The sequence below is a fragment of the Protopterus annectens genome, chromosome 12.part0, assembly GCF_019279795.1.
Source record: "Protopterus annectens isolate FY-2018-M chromosome 12.part0, PAN1.0, whole genome shotgun sequence".
NCBI lineage: Eukaryota > Metazoa > Chordata > Ceratodontiformes > Protopteridae > Protopterus > Protopterus annectens.
Window position 1 is genome coordinate 529,132,916 of NC_056746.1, and position 26,549 is coordinate 529,159,464.

Genomic DNA, 26,549 nt, shown 5'->3' on the forward strand with positions numbered 1-26,549 from the left:
TCTCTCTCTCGCACTTCCTACATCCACTTAAGTGTAACTCAAGGATCTGTAATTATCCTATTACTATTCTCCATTTCCATAAACAAATTACAATTACCTTCTTAACTTGCCCCATCTACAGCTCCTGCTGTTCACTGATGACATGGTTCTTTGCACATCAGACCCATCCTGTCCTGCCCTCTAAAATTATCTAAAGGCAGATCTTGTACAACTGAACTAGTGGCTCAATAGCAAAAAGCGTCTTAACCCAAAACAAGAATAAAATCCATGCTCTTCTCCTCTTAAAGAAAAAGCTCCCATCACCCTCACTATTGCAAACCAAAGCAACCTTCCATTTGATACAACCACTTCATTTAGATAACTGTGTATTTGACTTGATCAGTTGCTCAGCTATCAAGAACACACTCTCAGCTTTCAATCCAAAGTTGACTACCTACTTTTTCTGCCCACAAATGCTTTTAGTTCTTTTCTTCTGTGGCCTGGCAACCATTGGCAAAAGCATTATGCTTCTACCAGTAGAATATGCCCTCTCTTTCTCCACATCCAACAAAAACACTACTACCATATAGTCTCTGTCAATTCAAATTTGGTGATTAATCACCAGCTCCCCACAATTCAGAAATTGTTGCCTTACACTGTCTAAAGCAAAATGGCTTCCATTACAAGCCAAAGTCCACCTCTTGCGGGGTGATCCTTATTCTACAAACTATTTCACAAAATTATCCCATCTCCACTTGCTGTGAGACTTATAACCACACCCCTCAACTGTCCAGATTTTTGCTTCATATTTTTGGTCTGCTCTTCATTAGATTTGTGGTTCTGGCAAATCACGGAGGACTGTAAAATGGCATAAATTTTGAGTTTCAGATTTCATATCCTTCAGAAAATTCATGCTCTCAAAAAATCTATTACTCTAGCACTTTCTAGGTTTATAAAAGCAGTATTTCAAATCTGTCCCTATTTTTGGACCTTTATCCACCCAGTATTCTAGGCTTTGCCAGGATTTCATGCACTTAGAGGTTGAGAAGTATGGCCCCAACCAACATCCTCAGAAGTCAGTCCATAGTTGGCCCTACAATCCAAATCCCAACTGACAAGCTACACAGTTGTGATCATAGTTTCTCTGTACTACCTTCCAAACTTTGCAGTCCTTTTCTCTGGATCTCATTGGTATTACAAGCTGCTCTGCAGTCTATCTACAGTATAAACTGTAACTTAAAAATAAAGCAAATGCAGGAGGGCAGGATGTAACCTGTAACACAATGAGCGTACTTTTCATGATCTCTCTCTCTCTCTCTCTCTCTCTCTCTCTCTCATAATTTCTTCTTGCTGTCTCAATTTTTCCAGTACAACTTATAATTTTACCTCTTGTAAATACCTGCGTAGTTGTATTGTTTTGTTGTATTGTTAGTTTGTCGTGGTTATCTATGATTGTGTGAAACCCATTTGAAACAAGTATGTTTCTCAGTGTTTGAAATTTACAGTTTGCATGTAACCCAGGTTGAGCCTATAAGTGGTCATACAGTGCTCTGCCCAGTAAACAATAATGTAGATAAGTAATGTGGAGTGGATTTTTTTCAGATTAAAAGTCTTTCGGACATTTTTATATCTGTAAAAAATATATATATTACATGTTGTGTTAATTTGCTAATTTATCGTGGGTCCTGATGCCATTAGATTGCCTGGTCCACCTCAGCCATAAAAGGCTGTTAATAGAAATGGAATACTGTGGTGAAAATGAGAGATGTGTGTCTTTTGTTTTGTTTTCCAATAAACATCTTTATTAAATTATCATGTATGACACAGGCAGTCTTACATTTTATATAAATGAAAAACAAACAACATTGACACCACTTTAGTTGCAGACATTATACATCAGACACCATGCAAAATTATACATCGCTTATATCTGTCCAGTCATTGTCATTTAAGCATTGTGGCTCATTCAAATCCTGCCTCTTAAACCTCGTTCCTTCTCTGCATATATTGTTCCCACAATTCCCATTTTTTTTCCTATGTAGTTTGCTCCTTCCCTTTTCTAAAGATCCCAATTCCAGTTGTTTTATCTTTGTTACTATATTCACTACTTCTAGCAAAGTTGGTCTAGACTTTGATTTCCATTTTCTAGTAATTGCTTTTTTGGCAGCCGTCATAATTAGACTCTGCAAGGCTTTACTATGTCTAGGAAATTCCGATTCTGTATCATATCTCCAAAAAAAAAAAGTCTCCCCAGTCAATCCACTCTGCTCACCCAGCATCTCAGAGGGGTCCACAGGAAATCCCTAACGTCTGCCAGCTGTTTACAGTCTCAAAAAATATGTTCCAACCACCTCTTGCTTGCCCACCTCCAACATCTGCTATCCATTTTAGAAAAATTCGTTGTAGTCTGCTTGGCGTATAAAAATACCTATGTAAAAACTTCCAGGCAAAGATCCTAAATCTTCTAGACTTTTTGCATATTTGGGAGATGTACATATCCCCCCCCCCCATTGTGTCTCTGTAAATTGCTTATCCAGTCCCAATCCTTTCTAAGCTCTTCTGATTGATAGATTACTTTTATGATTATCATGCAATATGATTGATTAATTTTTATAATTATCATGCAATATTGTATATGCTCTACTAATTTAATCCTTTTTTAATGGCAGCTTCTGTTCTGGATTCTATTAAAAACTCTACCAGTGCTGGCCTTTCATTTAGGACCCCCCCCCCCCACCTATTTCTTTCTGTTTGCCTATACTCTGCTTTCCCTATCAAGGATTGATACCAATCTTTAACCTGCAGTTCAAATAAATTCTTGGGCTCTTCCCATTCTATTACTTTTCCCTTTCTAGTTATTTGCTTCCAATACCGTGGTTCCTTTACCAGTTTTATCCAATAAATTCCATCCCCCATTCCCCTTCTTGCCTTTTATCTGTATCCCTATCAGAGAATATCTTTTTTTCAGTCTCAAGCTGGTTTAGTTCTTAGAATACTCCCTGCTGTTTTATGAATGTAATACTGTGTATAATATTTGTTCTCCTTAAGAGTCTGCATCCATACTCTCAATCTTTCCTTATTTCTTGAGCCCCCCCGTATCATAAGCATTCCTTTCCACTTTGAATTATAGTTTTCTGCTTGTGCTATATATAACAGCTTTAACTGTGTTGCTGTAAAATACCCCCTCAAATTGGGTAATCCTAGTGTGCCTTGTTTTGTTGGAAGAAATCACCTTTTCCCACTTTACCTTTGCTGTCTTCCCTTCCCAGGTAAAATCCTTCAACTCTTCTTTTTTTTAATTGCTATCCACAGCTTCTTCTCTGGTTAATAAAAATATGCCTGACGTGTGCATAAGACTAAAAGGGACTAAAAACATTTTAATTGCGTGCATCTTACTATCTGTATCCATATAATAAAGCTTTGAGTTTCTCAATTTTTGTATTATCTTCTGTTTAATCTTTTCCCACATATCCTTAGCTTCCATAATAGAGTCATTTCTAATCCATACTCTTAAATACTTCATTTTATCATGTCTCCATAAATATGAATATTGTTGGACCAATTCATGTGTGGGTACATAATTTACCACTATTGCCTTTGTTTTAGCTTCATTAATTTTCTATCCCCAGAAGATGTGAAACTGTCTTAAAATGTTCCATAACACTGTAATGTCCCTTTCTGGTTTTGTCATGTATAAAATATCATCTGCAAATAGAGCCAGCTTTTCCTAACTACCATACCAGTTATATCCTTGAATTTCTGAGTCCCTTATATTCTTTGCCATTGGTTCTAAATATAATGCAAACAACAAAGGGGAAAGCAGACAACTCTGCCTGGTTCCTCTGCTCGAGCAGAAGTTATCAGAGAGAACTCCACCCACTTTAATTTTCGCCTCCAATCCCTCATATATACTCCTAATCAACCTTATAATTGTGTCAGGGAAAGCAAATGCTTCCATTGCCCTGCTCATAAAGTCCCACTCTACTCTGTCAAATACTTTCTCTGCATCAAGACTCACTAATAACAATGTTATTTTCTTATATTCTGCTTCGCTCTGGATCATCAGTGTTCTGTTTGTCAGATGTTTGACTCCCCTCCACAAAACCACACTGATCCATATCTATCAATTTTGGTATCACTTTTGCCATTTTTTAGACGTTGTAGACAAACACTTTACAGTCGTGGTTTAGTATTGAAATGGGCCTGCGTGAAGCTGGATCCGATGGACCTTTACCCTCTTTAGGTATTACTGTTACCACCACCACCTTCCAGGATGCTGACACTTCTCCTCCTCCTCTTAAAATACTATTAAACAGAAAATTGTTTTTGTCATGGAACAAAACACATTTTAAAATTAGTGAAGTGGGCATCTGATGGTGACAAATGCACAATGCAAAAATGGACAGGGGAACACAGATGCATGAGCATGAATGAATATTACCAAGTAGGTGGTCCTTGGGCTTTTAAAGGCCAGCAGTGCTGACAGACTGAGATTGTATTGGTTTTCTTTTCTTTGAAGAACATTAAATTGTATGCACTACTACTTCGTCTTTATTAAACTGGAAAATATGCTAAATAGCTGAAAGAATGCTAATGAGTCAGCGAGGCACTACTTGCTCTCTCACTGGTCTCCCCACCCCACTGGGAAGCTGATTGGAGAAAAGAACAAGGTTGGGCAGGGGCACATAATTGACTGGATTGAAGAGTGTGTGTAAGAATGCCTTCAAGTTGCAAGAAACATGAGGTGCCATGTTTAGTGATTGAATATGATATAAATTGGAAGGTCGAAAGGTAGGCTTTGACAGAATTGCATGTGAAGATTTTAAGAGACACCAGAAACTGAACACTCACAATAATGTGTAAGATGATTCACAGAGAGATATGAAAGGTTAAAGGATGGAGTATCTGGCAAGCTTCTGCAGATTATACGGTATGTATATGTATGATATAAAAGGACACTATATCAAGTAAAGTTTGCCTGTTTTGCTGGTTGTGTATACAGTAGAAATACATGAAGGCAGTATCGCACATAAGGGAGAATACTTAAACAATAGAAAAAGGTGAGATAAACACATTTTAATTATGGAGGACGGTTGTGATTGCCAGATTTCACATGGCCCAGAGGAGGTGAAAAGTATTTAACAATGTGATGTGAAGGATGGTGGAAAACAGACTGGAACTTTGTAAATGTTAATGTAGCTTTGTCTGGCCTTGGATTAATGTTGCACTGCTGGAACATGAATAAAGCCCTTTGTGACAGAAAATTCTATGATATCTCTGAGCAACAGGGTCTGGGAATTTGCCCTTGCCTCTGTTTTGTGTGATCTCTGATTTGGTGTATATAATTAACAGGTGGTGCAGAAAGCCCCCCCACCACCACCACCACAAAAATTATTGCTTTTTTTTAACCATTTTGTGTGATTTTAGTCTCAAGAGATTAAACTGTTCATCAGTTAAACTACATGGGTCTACCATTTCAGATTTTAGAGTACCATATTATTCACTTAAGATGTGCAAAGCTTTTTTCAAGGTATTTTTTCCCTTCAGTCACCAGTCAAGGATCTTGTTCCTCCCTGAGACTTGTACTTTATGTTGGAAAACGTAACTCTGTCAATATTTTAAACCTGATGCTTTTGGTGAAATTAGATTAGATTAGATTTGTTTGTTGGAAGACTGTCTTCTGGTAGCTGCTACTTATGATAGTAGAATATCTGTCCTTCAAGCCTCATCTGTCCACCCTCTTTACCTAATGGTCCAAAAAGGCAGTGTATCCATGAGAACACTTCAGTCATTTATGACCCCGGTGGCAATAGACACTAAATTAAATCGGGGAATTGATTTTTAAAAATTAAACATTTAAATTTCAATTAAAAGATCGTCAGTCTGGCAGTATTATTTTCAAAATTGCCCCAACAAAGAAGAATATATGATTTGATGTCATTCCTGTCCATCTCAATCTGTGGGTTATTGTATCTGACTCTGATCTGAAATAACCACTTTTAGAATCTTCAGTCCTGGAGCTCTGCCTATAATTCTGTATTCATAAAATAAATTGGGATCTAAAGTATCAGAATTAACTTTTAAAAATAGCTCTCAAGCTGCGTTACATTTTCTAAGAAATAGATTTAAAGGACATCCTAGGGCCACCCTACCCCTGTCAAGGCCATGGATGCTTTTTAAGCTTTAATAGCTTGTGTATATATGTACACACACACGTGTGTAATTATATATACATACATGTACATTCTGTGTATGTATAGACAGTCAGCTATCTGCAACAATAGGACAGTCTTTCTTTTGTGGCACTGTTGAATCGGGTTCAGAAAACCGATCCGATGACCGGAAGTTTGGATTGGGGGGGGGGCTATTACATCAGGGGGCAGGTAGACCAACTCTTTTCGTAATGCATTACCACAGGCACCACTCACTCTCTGTCTCTCCCACACATGCACCAACACACCATCCCATTGGGAAGATATTTGTGTAGGAAAAAAAGAGCAAGGTCAAGCTGGGGCACAAAATTGACTACTGGAGTGACGAGTAAGATAATGTGTGGGGTTTTTTTTGGGGGGGGGGGCACAGCCAGTCAGTCATTATGATCACCTTGTGTAATACCAGAACTAATTTCTCTGAAGTGTCTTGATACTCACTTACCTAATCCATAAGTAGTGGCCACTTGTTTTTTTCCCTTTCATCTGTGCCTTTATCTGACTGGCCTACACTTTACACTGTCAAGATCAGTTGGGGATACATAAACTGATTATTGGTCAGTGATTACTGCCTTTGGGATGTTCCTGATCTTGCTAGCCCAGACTGGACATCGTCGGGGTCATGGGAGTTTCATGAGGGATCCTTGGAAGATGCTCATTGAAATAATTGTCCAGTTGGAACTCCATAAAAGGTAAAAGTAACTGCTTACACTCTGTGGTAATAAAGCAGACATTACATTTCTGCCTAAAATTCCATAGCATAATGTTTTACAGCTGTTGATGGGGGGGGGGGGTAGAGTGGGGAATTATCGTTGTCACAGTGACATCTTAGAAACATAATAAAGAACCAATTTTTATGTAATGTCAGGAATATGTTTTCATCTCTTAATATCTCTTTAAGTTGCTTTTTCTCCATTGTGTTCATGTCATTTACTGGCACTTTTATTCTCTTTGTGTCTGATTTCTTGTTGATATTTTGTACTTGGCAGAGACAGATGCTGAACTGGAGATTCAGTCATGCTCAAATGTGGTAAGCCTGAAGACGTTTGCTGCTACAGTGCCCAACCAGCTGCTGCTGTCTTCTTTGCTGGAACATCTCTGCTCTCTTTATGAGAAAAATCCTCTACAATCAAAATGTCTCTTCAAATGTTAGTATTGAATTTTATGCTTAGGTTTTTGGAGTTTCTATATTGACTGCAACTGACATTATTCTGCACCTGTAATTGATTCTAGTTTTCTTAAATTTATTCAGAATTGCTGTAGCTTACTATTCAATTTTAGGTAGTTGAGAAGTCCACTTGCTAGTGTTAAAGACTTGCATGTTGCATAGGCTTTGGTTTTGTGTGGTAGTTTGAGTACATCTGTAGGGTCAGGTTATTTAAAAATAATCTGTATGTATTCTGACCATTGGGCGACTACCACATTTGAAGAGCAGCAGTGTGTGTGTGTGTGTGTGTGTGTGTGTGTGTGTGTGTGTGTGTGTGTGTGTGTGTGTGTGTGTGTGTGTGTTTATACACGCGCATATTAATAGAAGGCCACTTGGCTAGTCTTTCAGTGAATTAATTTAGTTTGATATGTCACATTACAAGTGTATTACATGGCTGTAATTGTGCTGTAGTGAACCAGAAGGAGCTTAGGTCACTGGAATTCTGTCATCAGTCGGTACAGTAAAGGAATAAATGTCCTTTATATATTGTGAGACTTCTGCTCATAGGGGGACTGAGGTTTACAAAAGGCTCAAAAAATAGTACATTATTGGAGGCATAAGATTCTCAAGGTGTGTTAATCTTACTGAGCACGCATCCCTATGGTTGCACAGAAAATTACTCGTTACAAATACAGTATGGGTGTGATTATTTTTGAGACATGCAAACATTGGAGAGTGCAAAAAGGTATATACTATGAATATTTGGAGATAGGAATCTTTATAAGCTGAATATTCATTTTCCTATTACTTTATATTTGGTGTGCAGTAGAACTTGCAGAATATTTAGAATGTCGTAGTTTGTGCAGTTTAGTCAGCAGGCTATACTGAAAGGTTTGACCAAACTGATTAAGCTTTCAAGACAGTTGGAGATTATTATTTTCCACATCCCAGCTGCAGAAATACCATTAAGACTGAAACACACTGGCCACAATTTAAACCGCAGCAAAATAGTGCATCTGCATTGTTCCATGTTTAGCTATTAACTTGGCTTAGCTATTAACTTGGCTTGATCTCAAAGGTTAAATGCATTAACAATATGATCTGAAGTAGGAGATTCATTTGTCTGCAACCTGTGGGTTATGGATGCGATATCGGATCCGAACCGGCATGATTATCCAGCTATGGATCCGAGCTCTTAGCTCCTCCCCTCACCCATAATGCCCTGCTCTCCCTACATGACCTCAGATCTAGTTTGCCGCGCTGGTAACCAGGTCGTGGATCTTGAGCTCTTCAGCTAAGTGCTGTTTAAACCTTAAAGCGTTATTTTCTTAAATTGTTGTGAGTTTTGAGTGATTGTGTTAGGTTCCCTATTATCTTGTGATAGTTTCAGTTTAAAATTTTTAATTTCTTAAACTTTAAGTTTATACCCTCCCCTCGCTGGTCGGAGTTTGTGTGTGTGTGTCTTGTTTTGGGGCCTTGTGTGTGTGCTTGTGTAGCACTAATTTTTGTCTTACTTTTTTTTGTAAAAAAAAAAAAAAAAGACTATTATGTCAGAAGCCCCTAAGGCAATATTTTCAAAGTGCTCCGAGTGTAGCCATAAGCTTTCCCCTGCTGATGGCCACACTCAGTGCGTTCGATGCCTTGGGGTTGAACACCTCACTTCTGGATGTTCCATTTGTGTAGGGTTCAACCCCAGGGCATTGAAGGAGCGAAGGTCGAAGCTGGTCCTGGCGGGACTTCTACCCTTGGACTCGGCTTCAGCTCCTGTGGTGGGTACCGTGGCCTCGGTTCCCTCCTCGCCTGCTCCCCCTCCTCCACCTGAGACTCAACCTCCCACTGCTAGGTTAGAGGAGAGAGAGGCAAGAAATTAGGACCGGAGAGAGAAGCACCACAAGTGGCGGGCCGAGACCTCAGTCTCGGCCCCGCCAGCTAAGCGGGCTTCTCCTCCGGCCTCCTTGGCTGCTGGCTCTCCCCCGTCGGCTCCGGTATGTTTTTCACCAGGGCCTGAGGAGGAGGAGACCCGATCTCCGTCGAGGCTATCGAGGAGGCATTCAAGGTCTACCTCGGTAGCCTCTTCGAGATCAACGTATAGCCTTTCCGACGCCGATCTGGACCGGATGATGAGAAGGTTCATCCAGGCCCAGATGCAGATGGGAGTGCTCCTGCCCCCCCCCCCTCTGGGAGGGAGCTCGACCCCATTTTTCTAGCCTATAGCTCCTCCGACCTGCTACCCGGGTTCGGAGCGTTCGGAGCCGGGGGTGGGTCGGCACAGATAGTACTAGGTACTTCGGATCCGACCTCTCGGAGCCTGGCTCCGAGCTTCGGATCCGGGGGGCTCAGTGTGCCTTCGGCGCTGTCTGTGTCGGAGCGCACTGGTCCCTCGGATCTGAGTGTCTCGGGGCCGGCTCCGATCCACTCTTCGGATCCGAGGGGGAGCCGACTTTCGGATCCTTTGGTCGGGGCTGGCTCCCCCTCGGCTTTTGATGTAGTGGAGAGGGCTCTGTTGAGGGCTTCCGGACCCCCGGCACTTGCTTCGGCTCCGTCCCGCGCTCCATCTGCACTGGGTCAGGCTTCCACCATCCGGCCACTGGGACAGCCCGCTTCAGTGCCCCAAGCTGTTCCTTTGGAACAAGATACTGCTTGCGAGGGCTCCTCTGACAGCCCCCCCGAGGAAGCTCCTCGCAAGCATACGTGTAAAAGGAGGCACATAGACTCCCCCGAGTCTTTAACTGAAGACACGGATTTGGAGGAAGGGGAAGGCTCCCCAAGATCACCCCCCGAGGATGTCTCCTTTGGAGACATCATGGAAATGCTTCGCATAAGGGGTGGATGGTCTGCCCCCAAGTCTTCCTCGGACGAGTCCGTGTTCTTGGAGGCATTCGAAGTGGGCCCTTGTACCTCTTGGGTGTCCCCTCCTGCCGACCCCCTGGTGGACCTTATTACCACCAGGGCGTGGAAGGAACCGGACACCGTGGAGCCAATCCCCAAAAGGCCAGACAGAATCCTTAGCCCCCCCCTGCAGATCATGCCCATTGGAGTAAGGGGCCTCCGGTAGATGCCATGTTGACGGCAGCAGCCACCAAGAAGGAACTCGCACAGGAGAGTCCTTCAGTCCATCCTCCGAGCAAGGAGTCTCGGATGATGGACCGCTTGGGGAAGCGAATGTTTAGTTCGGCGACCTTCTCAGTGAGGGCGCTCAACTACTTGGCACATGTTACCAGGATGCAGCGCGATCTGATTAAAGAATATCCTGCATCCCCCCCCCCCCAGAGTCCATGTCGGAGGAGGACAAACTTTTGCACTCCACCCGTATGGCCACTCTCCATTCCGTGACAAATACCTCTATGCGGTTGCTGTCCCATGCTACTGAGGGAGCCGCTAGAGCTGCAAGAGTAGGCCTAGTCACCAGACGCCAGGCCTGGCTCCGTCATTGCGATTTCATGGAGCCCTTCAAGGCGTCCTTCGCGAACGCCCCCTTTGGTTCTGCCCTTTTTGGCAAAACTGTTCGCGACACCTTGACCCAGAGCGAGAAGGACGGGAAGACGCTGTCTGCCGTCGGAATCCGCTTCTCTGTGCCCCAGAGGTCCTACTCTAGGAACCAAAAGGGCCAGAAGAGGATGTGGTTCCGGAAGTCGCAGCAATCCCAACCCGCTCCGGACAACCAGTCCTTCCATGGCAGAGGAGGACAGGGAGGACGCCGCCCCAGGGGCAGAGGGGCTCCCAGGAATTTCGGGTCCAGAGAACCTTTCTCTGAACGGCCCGCGCAGCAGCCCTGAGGGGTTGCCCGACTGCTCCACTCTGGATGCAGACTTGGGGATGTTTTTCGGAGCACCTAGCGGCATGGGAGTCCATAACATCAGACCGCTGGGTCCTCTGCATTATATCCAGAGGATACAAGATCCCCTTTCATCACATTCCAAAATTAAAATCCCTCCCCGACGTTCCACCCGGTCAGTGGGAGGCCGCTTCGGCAGAAATTGGCCATCTGCTGGGGAAAAGAGCAATCCAGCCCGTCCCCCCAGACCAGATCGGATCAGGGTTCTACTCCAGGTTCTTTTTAGTGCCAAAAAAGACGGGGGACCTAAGACCTATTTTAGACCTGTCCTTGTTAAACCTGGCTGTTCCCAAAGAGAAGTTCCGGATGGTCACCTTGCAATCCATCCTCCCCCTTCTGGGAGAGAATCACTGGATGTGCTCTATAGACCTCAAGGATGCGTACTACCACATACTAATGGACAGACGTTCCAGGAGGTTTCTTCGCTTCCGGCTGGGAGCCAGTCACTACCAGTTCAGGGTCCTTCCCTTTGGTCTCACCACAGCCCCCAGGGTGTTCACCAAAGTATTAGCAGTAGTTGCAGCCCACCTGAGGCTTCAGGGGGTGCAGGTCTTCCCGTACCTGGACGACTGGCTTCTTACCGCCCCAACAAGGCATCTACTATCATTGGCGCGAGACTCCTTTCTTCATCTAGCTCCCCACCTGGGCATCACGATAAATGTAGCAAAATCCAATCTGGCCCCTTCTCAGTTGATAGATTTTATAGGTGCCAGATTAGACACGAGGGAGTTAAGAGCCTTCCTCACAACCGACAGAGTTCAGAATCTGAGACTCCAGGTGCGGGCCATCCTCCACTCCAGCTCTGTTCCGGCAGAATTGGTCCTGAGGGCTCTAGGGTCTATGGCGGCAGCAATAACTCTTCTTCCACTCGCCAGATTCAACATGCGGGTCCTTCAGTGGACACTTCAATTTCAGTGGTCTTACCTTGCTCTACATATGCATCATCCCATCGCGATCAGCAAGACTTGCAAGCGGTCCCTCTTGTGGTGGCTCCATTCACAGGATCTCCACGGAGGCCGCCCCTTTTGTGCTTCTCCCCCTCTCGCCTCGGTGACCACGGACCAGGGGATTTCCCGAGAGACGCTCTGGTGCATGCTTGGCCTCCCGGTCTTCTTTATGCTTACCCCCCTTTGCCTCTGATGCTCCAAGTTCTTCAGAAAGCCTCTCGGTTGGGGTGCAGAATGATCCATTGCCCCATTCTGGCCTCGACAGATCTGGTTCCCTTACATAAGGTCTCACTCGGTGAATCCACCTTGGATTCTAGATCCCATTCTGGATCTGATATCGCACCCATCGAACCTACCAACTCCGAATCTGGACAACCTGAAGCTGACTGCTTGGCTGCTCCAGTTCCACTCCTAATTAGGACTCCCGGTATCTCATCCCCCGTTAAGGCCATCCTGGTGGTGGCTCATAAACCATCTACCAGGAAAGTTTACCACAGTAAATGGAAACGATTCTCCATTTGGGTGGAGCAGCAAGGTCTAGATCCCTTTACCGTTCCCCTTTCTCTAGTGCTAGACTTCCTAACCACTCTTTTTAATGATGGTGCCAGTAGTTCCACGGTCAAAGTGCAGCTCGCGGCCATTTCTCATTATCATGTTGGTCATGACTCTGGACCTCTTATGTCTGCCAAATTGTGTAAAATCTTCCTAAAAGGCACCTTTCTCCTTAGACCCCCTATTAAGCAAGCGGTTCCTCCATGGGATCTTTCTTTGGTTCTTCAGGCCTTGACCGCTCCCCCCTTCGAACCTGCGGCTACAGTAGATCTTAAATTTTTATCCCTCAAGACTGCTTTTTTAGTAGCCATCACTTCGGCCAAAAGAGTTTCGGAACTTCAAGCTTTATCCATGAAGCCTTCTTACTTGATCTTCCATCCAGACCGCGTATACCTCAGGACCAATCCCTCCTTTCTTCCTAAGGTAGCTTCAGAAGCAAACATTAATCAGTCCATTAACCTCCCTGTTTTCTTTCCTAAATATCAAAACAAGGGTGAATACAAGCTGCATTCCTTGGATGTTCACAGGCAGCTTTGTTTTTATCTTAACAGGACAGCTGGCCATAGGCAATCCGACCAGTTGTTCATTTCCTTTGCCAAATTCAATCTGGGTAAGCCAATTTCCAAAGTCTCCTTGTCACGCTGGATTTCGCAGTGTATCCTTTTAGCTTATCAGGCTTCTGGGAGGCCCGCACCGGACGGAGTCCATGCCCATTCGACCCGGTCAGTTTCTACCTCAGTGGCCTTTAAGGCTAGGATTCCTCTGGATGACATTTGTTCAGCAGCCACTTGGGCTTCATCTCCTACCTTTATTTCTCATTACAAGCTGGATATCACTTCTAGAGGTAGAGCATCCTTTGGCTCCGCGGTGCTCCGGAATATCCTTCCATGACGGCCGCCCAAGATTCAGGTAGCTGGGGAGACTGTCCCACAGGTTGCAGACAAATGAATTTCCTACTTCAGATTTAGAAGTTATGTACTTACCATAACGTTCCATCTGTGTAGGTGGATTCATTTGTCTGCAACCATCCCGCCCTCCTATCCCCCTGGCCTTGTCAGTTTCCTGCATATTACGTGTTACCCTTTCCAGGGTATTTTGATTCAGGGCAAACTCGATCTGAGGTCATGTAGGGAGAGCAGGGCATTATGGGTGAGGGGAGGAGCTAAGAGCTCTGATCCCTAGCTGGATAATCATGCCGGTTCAGATCCGATATCTGATTCATAACCCACAGGTTGCAGATAAATGAATCCACCTACTCAGATGGAACGTTATGGTAAGTACATAACTTCTAATTCTTAATTACACCAGGAAATTCTTAATGTTACATACAAAATTTTTCAATACAGAATGAAGTGATCACCCAGCCACTGGACATAGGAATTGTACTTGCAGAAACATGTGAAAACTTCAAAATAAGCAATGAAAAATCTCCCAAGTACTGCTGCCATAAATACCGTTAACTGCTTTAGGTTTTATGGCACCAGACTGCATATCTGGTGGTTTGGTACAAAGAATCGAGGAGAACATGCCTGACCTTGTATCTGTCATATTTTTAACTATCTTTATTGAATTTTCAATTTTTAAATGGTGTACATACGTTAATAGAAAAGAAATCAAACCATAGTAACCTTTTTCATAGTTTCGTGTATAACATGTGATCTGAAGTAGTTTTACTTAATTTGGTCTTCAACCTGTGGGTTACAGATCCGTATCGGATCAGAGCCGGCAACTTTTACTAGCATCAGCTCTGAGCTCCAAACTCCTACTCTTACCCATAATACACCTCCACTGCCTTCCGTCCCCAGATTGCGTTTGCCGCGAATTGCTTTAGCATCGTGTCTCTTGAGCTCCAACTAGTCAAGTGGGTAAAACCTTCGTGAGTAGCTTTTTACTAAAACTTTTTGTCAGTTAGTGTTAGTGTAGGTCCCCTTTCTCCTCCCCTCACCTGGTGCGTCGAGTTTTAGTGTTTTGGGGTAGTTAGAGTAGTTGGTACTGTTGTGTAGGTTATAGCCCCCCCCTCAGTGTTTCCTCTGTATACGAGTCTGGTGAGTGGGTGTGTGTGTGCCAGTTAGAAAATGCCTGTTTTGTTCTTAAGGTATCTTTCTACTGTATTAGTATGGCTGAAGCTTGTTTTCAAGCATTGCACAGAGTGTGGCCATAAGTTATCCCCTGCGGATGGCCAAACTCTGTATTTTGTGCTTGGGCATGGCCCATCTGAGTGTGGACTGCAACATATGTGCGGGCTTCAACCCCTGTGCCATAAAAGATAGGCTAAGTTGGTCCTCAAAGGCCTTCTTCCTGCTTCAGACTCTGTTTCCTCGTCTCCGGCTTTGGTCACAGTGGCTGCTGTGGCCGCCTCTCCCTCCACTCTTCCTCTGACTTCTCCTCCCTCCCAGGCTGGGACTCAACCTCCTGTACCAAAGCCTGTGGTAGTGGAGCAGAAGAGCGGGAGAGAGAGTTGAAGGCAAGGGAAAAGAGAGAGGTCGCTTACCTACTAAGACGCCAAGGATCCTTGACTCCCCTCGGCTCTGATCTCCAAGGTTCTCCCCGGAGCCAGAGGAGACACGTCCAGCTTCTCGGGCCTTAGTGCCTCGACCTGCCAGGTCGGAATCCGTGGCCTCATCGTGGTCCACCCGGTCCTTATCTGACATGGATCTGGATAAAATGATGAGGCAATTTATCCATACACAGATCCAGATGGGGGTTTTGCCAGCCCCCCTCCCACAGGCGGGGGGAGCTCGCTTCCTTTTTCCAACCTATATCTCCTTCTTCGATCCGACCTTCGGGTTTGGAGTACTCTGATCCGAGGTTGGCTTTGGTCAGGGGGTCGGCGCCGATGGTATCCGCTACCTTGACGCTGACAGCTGCCTGGAGTATTTCAGATCTGACCAGCTGTGATCCAAGCCGTGCTTGGAGCCATAGCTTGGGTGCCTGATCCGAGGGAGTGGAACCTTTTTCATCAGCTCTGAATTTGTCATGCCAGGTTCCCTCCCTCGGAGCTCCGTCCACCTTGGGCCCGGCTCCAGTTCTCTCATTGGACCCGGGGAGACCGGCTTCCTTATTGGTTTCTCAGGAGGTTCACATTCCTTCTGTATTTGACATGGTAGGGTTTTCTCTGCCGGATCGAGACCCTTGACTGCCCCCTCTGACTCCTCCCAGACCCCCTCTGCTCTGTCTACGGTCCCCATCGTTTTACCAGAGGGACAGCCTGTGTTCGAAGAGCCCCAGATGGTGTGCGTCTCCCCCCCCCCCCGAGGAACAAGTGGCTTGCGAGCTCCCCTCGGAGAGCCCCACCGGAGAGGTACCTCGCAAGCATACGTGCAAGAGGAGGCACATGGACTCCCCCGAGTCCCCTTACAGAGGATATGGATTTAGATGATGGAGAGGGTTCCCCTAGGTCACCTCCTGAGGATATCTCCTTTGGAAACATGGAGATCCTTCGCCAACGGGGAGGTTTGTCTGCCCCCAAACTTTCTTCTAATGAGTCTGTGTTCCTGTAGGCTTATGGCCCAGGCCCATCTACTTCCTGGGTGTCCCCTCCTGTGGATCCTTTGGTGGATCTGTTCATCTCGTGGGCATGGAAGGAATCACACCATGGAACCTATCCCAAAAAGACCTGATAAAATCCTAAGCCCCCCCCCCCCAGACCAGCTTGGAAAAAGGGCTCCCTCGTAGACGCTATGGTGGTAGCAGTAGCCACTAAGAAGGACCATGCTCAGGAGAGTTCCTCTGTCCACCCTCCTGACCAAGAGTCTCTGATGATGGACCGCCTAGAGAAGCGGGTGTACGCTTCAGCTACCTTTTCAATTAGGGTGCTGAACTACTTGGCCCATGTCACCAGACTCCAGCACGACCTGGTAAAGGAGCTGGAGGAGTCCCCCCCCCCCTCCCAAGTCCATGTTGCAGGAGGACAAGACTTCGTTCTCCGCGAGGATGGCCACTTTAAAAGCAGTATCTAACACTTCCATTCGACTCCTCTCACATGCTACAGAAGGAGCGTCTAGGGAGGCTGGGTCTGGCATGTCCATGAGGCGCAACGCCTGGCTCAGGTTATGTCAATTTTCCAAAACCTTCAAGACGTCTTTTGCTAATGCCCCTTATGACAGCTCTACACTCTTTGGTAAGACCGTCAAGGAGACATTAGTCCAGAGTGAGATTGACGGGAAGACACTGTCTGCCGTCGGGATCCACTTTTCTAATCCTCAAAGGTCCTTTTCCCGGAACCAGAGAAGGCAAAAGAAGATGTGGTTCCGGAAGTCACAGTATTCCTGGGACACTCGGGGCTCTTCTTCCCCCAGAGGTAGAGGGGGACAGAATGGACGCCGGCCCAGAGGCAGATGGGATCAGAGGGATTTTGGGTCTTGAGAAACTTTCTCGGACAGACCCAGGCAGCAACCCTGAAGGGGTGCCCGACTGCTCTACTCTGGAGGCAGTCGGACGATTGTCCTTGCACCTAGCGTCATGGGAGTCCATAACGATGGACCGCTGGGTGCTTCAAATCATATCCAGAGGATACTCTATCCCCTTTGTGGATTCCCCCAAATCTACACCTCCCGGACGTACCACCCACACAAAGGGAGGCAGCAGCACAGGAAATTTCCAAGCTGCTAGAAAAACGAGCCATCTAAACTGTTCCCTCAGATTAGTCCGGATCGGGTTTCTACTCCAGGTTCTTTTTGGTACCAAAGAAAATAGGGGACTTAAGGCCCATTCTGGACCTGTCTACCCTGAACTTGTCAGTTGCCAAAGAGAAGTTCCAGATGGTCACATTACAGTCCATCATGCCGTACCTGCAAGAGAGCGACTGGATGTGCTTGTAAGACCTTCAGGATGCTTACTATCCCATAAAAATGCACAGAAGCTCCAGGAGGTTCCTCCACTTCCAGCTAGAAGTCGGTCATCACCAATTTTGAGCCCTACCCTTTGGTCTCACCACAGCCCCCAGGGTGTTTTACCAAAATGATAGTGGTAGCGGCTCACTTGAGGCTTCAGGGGTTTCAGGTCTATCCGTACCGGGGTGATTGGCTCCTCACTGCTCCCACCAGGCGTCTACTCTCCCAAACTAGGGATTATTTCCTGATTCTTGCCCTGCGTTTGGGGATCACAATCCATGCATCCAAATTTCTCCTAGATCCTGTACAGGTGATAGACAACACTGGTACCAGAATAGATAATCTTCAATGCAGAATCTTCCTGACCTCGGAGAGAGTTCAAAACCTGAGGATCCCTGATCTACCCCTCTTATCTCCCAACAGCGGAATCAGTGTTGAGGGCCTTAGGCTCAATAGTGGAGACCATAACTCTTCTAGTTTACACATGAGAATTCTACAGTGGACTGTAACTGTACAGTGGTCTCTGTTGGAACTGCCATTGACCTATCCAACTCAGTTGAGTCTGTCGGTCGTCCCTTATGGTAGATGTACTCTCCAGACATTTTGGAGTAACTACCTTTTGTCTCAACTCTGGCCCAAACCACAGTGACCATGGATGCCTTCCAACTCTAGTGTGGAGGCCATTGTTTGGGCAGGACAGTCCAAGGCCTGTGGTCCCCCATAGAGACCAGCTTCCACATAAATGTTCTAGAGATAAGGGTGGTCCTTCTAGCGTTGCAGACCCTTCATGCCTTTCTTCCTCTGGGAGCGATTGCTAGTCAGTCAGACAACATGTTAATGGTCTGGTAGATCAACAAACAGGGAGGGACCAGATCTTACCTCCTTTGTCACGAGGCCATGAGTGTGTAGGAATGGGTGATCTCCACTGGTCGCTTTCTCATCACAATGCACATTCCGGGATGGTCCAATATTCTAGCGAATAGGCTGTCTGACCATTCTGATGCCTTACAAGTGGTCTCTGAATCTGTCAGTAGCGGAACAGATCTTCAGCGCGTGGGGTCATCCTTGCTGCGATCTCTTTGCATTTCCTTCCAACGTGAAGTGCAGTAAGTTTTTTGGCTCTGAACCCCCTGCCGGGGGTGTCCCCCAGAGACACTCTAGTTCACACTTGGTCTCCCGGTCTTCTGTATGCTTACCCACCAATACGTCCCATTCCAAGCTTTCTACAGAAAGCTCGTCAACCTGGGGAGCAGAGTGATCCTCTCTGCCCCATTCTGGCCTCGCCAGGTATGGTTTCCCTTCCTTTGGTCTCATCTTCTGGCTCCGCCTTGAATCCTAGATCCCATTCAGGATCTAATTTCACACCCTTCGGGGTTGTCTCATCCGAATCTGGACAGCCTGAAGCTCACAGCTTGGCTGCTCCAGTTCCCGTGATTGCTAGGACTCCTGGAATATCCTCCTCAATTAATTCTATTCTGGTGGCTGCTCGTACGTCTTCGACCGTGAAGGTTTATCGCAGCAAGTGGAAACGCTTTTTCTTTTGGACCTCTCAACGGAGATTAGACCCTTTCACGGCTCCTATTTCTGCCATTCTTGATTTTCTAGCTGATATTTTTCAACACGGAGCTAGTTCTTCTACTGTCAAAGTTCAGTTGGCTGCTATCACTCTTCTTCATGTGGGCGAGAATTCTGCCTCTTTAACCACTTGCAGACTGTGTAAAGCTTTTATGCCCCCCCCCCCCCCCCCCCCAGTCAAAGATCCTGTTCCTCCTATGGTTCTTCAAGTTTTGGTTGCTCCGCCTTTCGAGCCTGCCTCAACTGCAGATCTAAAATTTTTATCATGGAAAACAGCTTTTCTGGTGGCTATTTCCTCTGCAAAAAGGGTTTCAGAATTCCAGGCCTTGTCCATAAAGATTTCTTTACATGATTTTTCACAAAGATAGGGTTTTCCTTTGAACCAATCCATTTCTTCCAAAGGTGGCATCACCAGTCAGTGTCAGTCAGACCATTAATTTGCCTGTGTTTTTTCCTAATTTTACTAACAAGATGGAATACGAACTCCACATGTTGGATGTTCATAGACAGTTACAATTCTATTTACACAGGACAAAAAAATTTCCATAAATCTGATCAATTGTTTGTATCTTTCTATAAACCTTTTTTGGGGAACTGTAGCTAGATGGATTTCTTCATGCATCTTGCAGGTCTATAAGGACAGAGACATGTCTCCTCCAGGTCAGGTGAAAGCTCATTCCACTATGTCCATAGCTACGTCTGCGGCCTTTTGGTCAAAAATGTCTTTGGATGACATTTGTTCTGCAGCTACATGGTCCTCATTTCATATGTTTATTTCTCATTAAAGCTGGGGACTCTGTCTCACAGGTTGAAGACCAAATGAAGTAAACTACTTCAGATAACGAAGTTATGTACTCACTATAACGTTCCATCTGAGTAGTTGTACTTCATTTGTCTTCAACCGTCCCTCACTCCTTCCCCTGGACCTTAGCATATGAATCATCCTTCGGGGTGCAGTATAGGTCACAAGTAAATTTTTTTCAGGTCGGATTATCAGTATAAGGTTCAGCAAACTTGATCTGGGGATGGAAGGCAGTGGAGGTGTATTATGAGTAAGGGGAGGAGTTTGGAGCTTGGAGCTTGGAGCTGATGCTAGTAGAAGTTGCCGGCTCTGATCCGATACAGATCCGTAACCCACAGGTTGAAGACAAATAAGTACAACTACTCAGAAGGAACGTTATGGTGAGTACATAACGTCTTTTTAACTCTTTTATTCATTACTTTACATACAGTGGATGTAAAAAGTGTGCACACCCCTGTTAAAATACCAGGTTTTTGCGATATAAAACAATGAGACCACAATAAATCATTTCAGATCTTTTCCCACCTTTAATGCGAACTTTAATCTGTACAATTCAATTAAAAAACAAATCTGTTAGGGGAAAATATATAAAAACTAAAAAGCGTACAATAAGCTGGATTGTGAGGATTTTCTCTTGTGCACAGCCCTCTTCAGTTCACCCCCACAGATTTTCGATTGGATTTAGGTCTGTGCTCTGGCTGGGCCATTCCTTCTGGTGAAGCCATTCTTTTGTTGATTTGGATGTATGCTTGGGGTCATTGTCATGTTGAATGGTGAAATTCCTCTTCGTCTTCAGCTTTCTAGCAGACACCTCAAGGTTTTGGGTCAAAAGTGACTGGTATTTGGGACTGTTCATAATTCCCTCCACCTTGACTAAAGCCCCAGTTCCAGCTGAAGAAAAGCAACCCCAAAGCATGATACTGCCACCGCCATGCTTCGCCGTGGGGATGGTGTTCTTTTGGTAATGTGAAGTGTTGTTTTTGAGCCAAACATACCTTTTGGAATTGTGGCCAAAAAGTTCAACCTTGATCTCATCAGACCATAACACATTTTTCCACATGCTTTTGGGAGACTTGATGTATTGTTTTGCAAATTTTAGCAGAGCCTGGATGTTCTTCTGTGTAAGAAAAAACTTGCAACGCTACCCCATAGGCCAGACATCTGGAGAATACTGGAGATTGTTGTCACATGTAGTACACAACCAGTACTTGCCAGAAATTCCTGCAGCTCCTTCAGTGTTGCTGTAGGTCTCTTGGCAGCCTCCCTGACCAGTTTTCATCTTATTTTTTCATCAGTTTTGGAGGGACGTCCAGTTCTTTGCAAGATCAGTTATCCCATATTTTCTCCACTTTTTGACGGTCTTCACATTGTTACAAAGTATATCCAGTGCTGTGGAAATTTTTTGTACCCTTCTCCTGACGCCTTTCAACAATTAGATCCCTTTGCTTTGTAAGCTCTTTGCGAACCATGGTCTTTGCTTTGACAGGCAACTGACTAAATGTCAGGAAAATCCTACTAGGACAGCTGAACTTTATTTGGGGTTAATCAGAGTCTCTTTAACTGATGGCAAGTATGTACCCAAGAAGACTGAATGCTGTAATTAAATCAAAAGGTGCTTCAACAAAGTATTAGTTTAAGGTTGTGCACACTTATGCAACCAGCTCATTGTACGTTTTTTATTTTTTATATTTTTTCCCCCTAACAGATTTTTGTTTTTCAATTGAATTGTACGGGTTATAGGTCACATTAAAGCTGGGAAAAGTTTTGAAATAATTTATTGTGGTCTCATTTTTTATATCACAAAAACCTGGCATTTTAACAGGGGTGTGTACACTTTTTTTTATATCCACTGTAAACTGCTGAATTGCTGACTTCCCTTGCAACTCACAAACATTATTTTGCATGTGTCGTAATTTGCTGCTAGTTTGTTTGTTTAAAGATCTGTCTTTGGTTCTTTTATTTTCTTCACAATATTTAGTATTCTACTTGCAGCTGGTTTAAATTTTGATTTCCATTTTGTAGTTTTTTTTTTTTTTTTTTTTGCAACAAATAGCATTAAATTTAGTAAGGCTTTACTGTGTGTAGACAGTTCAGATCTTGTCTCAGCTCAAAAAAATAATTTCTGTAGTTACAGCCATCTGCTCCTTTAGCCTAATATACATGTGAATATATGAAGTATTAAAGGACTTTTTAAGCCTAGCCTTGCTTCCCAAATGTATCCAACAAGTTTGGTGCCATAGAGGTTATTTTTAGGGGGTACACGTAGTCTGGGACATCTGTGGTCAAACATTTACAGTTTGCCTCTGTCCATTAGAGATATAGATAACAGTCCAGGTCTGAATTTCTGATTTCCCTTCTACTGGTCTGGCTTGATTAGGGTCCGGGAAGAACTCTGCTTCACATGGATGGGAAACTTGTTCCAGAAAAGTATTCTCTGATGCACTTGTCTGTCCTTCCAGCATGTCCTGTGTATGTCACAAGGCAGTTTTAAGTCCCTGGATTGTGTAGTCCTGATCATATTTATTTTGCAGATGTACAAGAGGTCCATCGGAGCAGGTTCCTGGAATGCTTTTTACGCAGACTTAGATCACCACTCAACAGTCTGTAAGAGACTGAGTAAAGGGAATAAGCTTTGAGGTGATCCATATAGGACATATTGGTACCCTGTATACTTTTTTTGAAGAAACTGTGGGTCTTCCATTTTGTTTTATGTGGCTTGTTTGGTATATAACAATATTGGTATTGTATCTAATGATGGGTCTGATGAGGGCCGAGTACAGGAGAACAGTGACTTCCTTGCAGCTAGATGCTCTACCCATGCTTATAAGTCGAACAACATAGTGATTTCCTTACCATCTTAGACATGTGCTGGTCAAAAGTCAAGTTACTGTCCATCCCTGATTACTCTGTCTACTTTTGGGGATGTTTTATCAATGAGTTAGTTTTTTGGGGTATCAGACTTCCCAGTGGGTACTGTTATGCATTTCTCTGCACTGAATTTTAAACCGTGTATGCCATCAGTATTTCTCTATAGTAACCCTTTCTGGAAGATATTCGTGTCTTGGGAGAATTCTGTGACTGCTCCCAGTTTGCAGTCATCTGCAAACTTGGTCAGCCAGAGGCCCTTGATGTTGGCCTTGACTTCTGAGAAATTGATGCTAAAAAGGAGAGGACCCAACTCTGATTCCCCAAGGGACTACAGTAGTGGATGGCCTCTCTATATAGGTGGGATCCCATATCCTAACTTTGTGTCCTGTCTGAGCGCCATCTGTCTAGCCAGCATGTAACATTGGGGATCTATGCCCAATTCCTTGTTTACAATGCCTGAGTGGGTATTGTATCAAATGACTTGGCCAGGTCAAGGTAGGACAGTATGGAACATTTTACATTCATTCATTGACATGGTAACTGCTGTGAAGGAGTCCACCATATTGAGTAGGCATGATCTTACCTTGCAAAACCATGCTGTGTTGGATCCAGTGTGTGGAGTTTTCGAATGTCATTAAGCATTTCCATAATTCTTTGCATATGATACTAGTCGGACTATTTGGTCTGTAGATTCTAGGGTTTGTAGAAGACTCCCCTTTATGCAGAGGGATGACTTGTAATAATAAATTTGTATGGCATGAAGTCTGACTGGAGGCTGTGGTTAAATAGCAATTCCAGTGGTCCTGATAGGTTGTGTATCTTGCTTATTTAGGAGGAATCCTGGGATATAATCAGGACTTTTAATATCTGGCAAATCATTAGATTTCCAAAAAAAAAATAAGCTTCCGGTTACTTTTCTTTCTTTTCAATCCCACCTCCCAGCCTTTGCTCTGTACCTAAGGATTTTTTTTTGGAAGTGAGCTCAGGATGTAAAGTTATCTATGATAACACTTCTAAGCAAAGATCTTAAACTTTGTAGCTGTTGTGATATACTTGGGAGCCATACGGATGTCCTTCCTTCCTTTGTTTCCTTGTAAATTGTCTCTCCAGTTTTTCTTCCCAGTCTACTAACCTCCTCTGATTCATTTTTATTGATTTGATTTTTATAGTTTTCATGCAGTAATTTATATGCCTTATAATCTCTTTCCACGTGTATTTATAACTCTCCATCTGTTTATACGCATATGTATAAAGTATGCAATATGTGTATTTAAATTAAATGGAGTATGAAATATTTTCATTGCATGTATCTTACTACCCATATCTGTAATAGAAAGCTGCCAGCTTCCCAGTTTTTGTTTTAATCTCTTCCATAGATCCCTAGCTGCCATAACACAATCCTTTTTAATCTATACATTTAAGTAAGTCCTCTTTTCATGGGTATTGGTGAAACAATTTGTTTGTGGGAATGTACTTTAGTGGTATAGTCTTTGTTTTGTCTTCAATTAATTTTATATCCTAAAAATTAACTCTGTGTCCCACAGCACTGAAGTTAAATGCACAGTCAAAAATATTAATTGCAAATAAAGTTAGCTTTTCTTGATTACCATGGTAGTTATATCCTTGAATTTGTGAGCCCCTTATTGTCCCTGCTAATGGTTCTAAATATAAAGCAAATAACAAAGCACAGTCATTTAGGTAAAAGAGTAGAAAGGGCTGTCATTAAATTTAGAGACACTGATGAGAAAAATAACTAGACTCTGTACAGGTATTGGAGACATTTTGGAAACTTTATGAAAATTTGCATAAAGCGGGGAAATACGGAATCCAAGAAAAAGTACAAATGGAAATATTTATGAAATTCTTAAATATGCAAATGACCGAGGAAGAGGAGTCTCAACAGTCAATAGGAAAGATGTGAAGAGATCAGATAAAAATGGTAACATATACTCAGGCAACAGGCAAGTCTCTAGAAACCAATGTATTCCTGTGGAGTTTAGAAGTTAGGAGGGAAGAAAGTAAAGATCTAAAGTATTTTTTGTTTAATAGTATTTTAAAAGGGACGAAGCACTAGCTTCTTGGGGGGGGGGGGAGCTTTTGTGGCCAAACTTCCCAGAAATCTCTTTAAGGCAGTTAGCCTAGTATTCTCCTATGAACGTAATAGTGGAATTATTTATTTTCTGACCCTTCAACCATTATTTATTATTTCTGTGGCTAGTTTTTTTGTCCCTTGACTTGATGGACTCCGATGAGGTCCCCTCCCACCATCTACCACTTGTGCACCTAAAAAAAAATTCAAAAGTAAGTCAAGAATATCTCAACCTATGGCTTGTATCTCCGCAGTAGCCTTGGATAAGTTACCCGACCATTCACCTCTTTTTGCCTCCAGGTCCCCTGGTGTGGTGAGTGTCACACCTGTGTATGACACGAGGGTCAAACATGCTCTCTGGGACTGTACCATTGCCTGGTTCAGGTACAGGAGAATCAAATGCATTGGGTGCAGGGGAAGTTAGGATTACAGAATGTGTTGCCAATGTTAATAGTCTTCCCCCCAGGGATTCTCCCATTAGAGTACTGCATGCAAAAAAGGAAGAGAAGATCAGAGTGTTACAGGGCAACAGTCTCAACTGTGTTCACCTGAGCTGCTGACTTTAGCTGGATCCATTATTCAGGCCATTGGTTATGTGGAGCAAGCTTGGATTATCAGTAACACCAGTGTTCCCAACCCTATTCTGCCACCCCAAGATCCTGGTTTTGAAGGTTATTAGGAATCTGAGGATTCAGAAGTGTCAGAGACTGACTAGTCAGTTTCCTGTGATGAACAGGTTCAGAAACCTAAACAGATATATATTTTTTTCCCAAATGCTATCTAGATTAAGGGGTGTATGCAGTTGGAAATGTTTATCAACTGCTTCCGTGAAAAGAAGGGTACGTGATTTTACTGGAGGTTGAGTCCCTTGATGTGGCAACCTACCCTGCATTGATCCCAGCACCGGAGGATGTTTTTAAGAAAGCTTGCAACTCTCCCCTGCTGAATGAGCTTCTGCCTAAAAAAAGTGTTTAAGAAATTGAGTGTTCTTTGATCTCCAAGCCCCCTCGTCTGTGGGTCCTTCTGTGTCCCCAGTGACTTTTGCCAATAAAAAGATCATGTCTTCATCAAAGCCATTCCCCCAAGATAAACTAGACAAGTGTATAGAATCTCGGGGAAAGAAGCTGGCACAGTCTAGCATAATAGCTTTCAGTGTGTGTAATTACCAGTGTTTTATGTGAAAGCTTATGGTGACATGCATATGTAATTAGGTGAGCTAGAAGCATTACTTGCTAATCAGAAAGATTGTGTGAGAGATGGTTTCCAATGTTTTTCTCAAGTGTCTAAATGTGCTTTAAAGAGTGCCTTGGAGGGGACCAATACTGTGTCTAGAAATGCACCTCTGTTGGTGGTGGTAAGGAGGTATGCTTTGCTGCACAGACTAATCTTTTTTGATGAGTCAATGAATGAGATTATGAATTCTCTTCTGGATTCTGATCATGTGTTTGGTACAGCAGCAGCTTGTCCTATCCTAAAGCAATGACAGGGGTAAATTTAACGCAAGGGGTAGCTAAAATGCTCCATATCCGCAGGTTTCCCCTCAGTGAGTGTAATAGTCAGTGGCCCAACAAACAGAAGTCCCAGCTGAACAAAAATCAAGGCACCAAAAGGAATTGGCGGGATGAGAACTCTACCAAACCCAGCAAGAGGTTTCCATTCCCAGAAATGATGATTCCACCTTCTGCCTATGGACTGCCAAGGCTTCAGTTATGCC

General features: G+C 44.0%; 1 protein-coding gene across 5 annotated transcripts in view; it reads left to right on the forward strand.

Moving 5' to 3' along the window:
• LOC122816697 (eukaryotic translation initiation factor 2-alpha kinase 1-like) overlaps positions 1–26,549 on the forward strand; it is a 1,078,686-nt gene that overhangs the window by 40,578 nt on the left and 1,011,559 nt on the right. For 3 of the 5 annotated variants that reach the window (XM_044089674.1, XM_044089671.1, XM_044089673.1), the window contains exon 2: positions 7,178–7,336. The exons of the other annotated variants lie outside the window; for them this stretch is intronic. Coding sequence is in view for 1 of the 3 variants with exons in the window: in XM_044089671.1 (XP_043945606.1) it covers positions 7,178–7,336 (159 nt within the window). In the remaining 2 variants the exon portion in view is untranslated. The remainder of the gene's footprint in view (positions 1–7,177; positions 7,337–26,549) is intronic. 5 annotated transcript variants of the gene reach the window in all.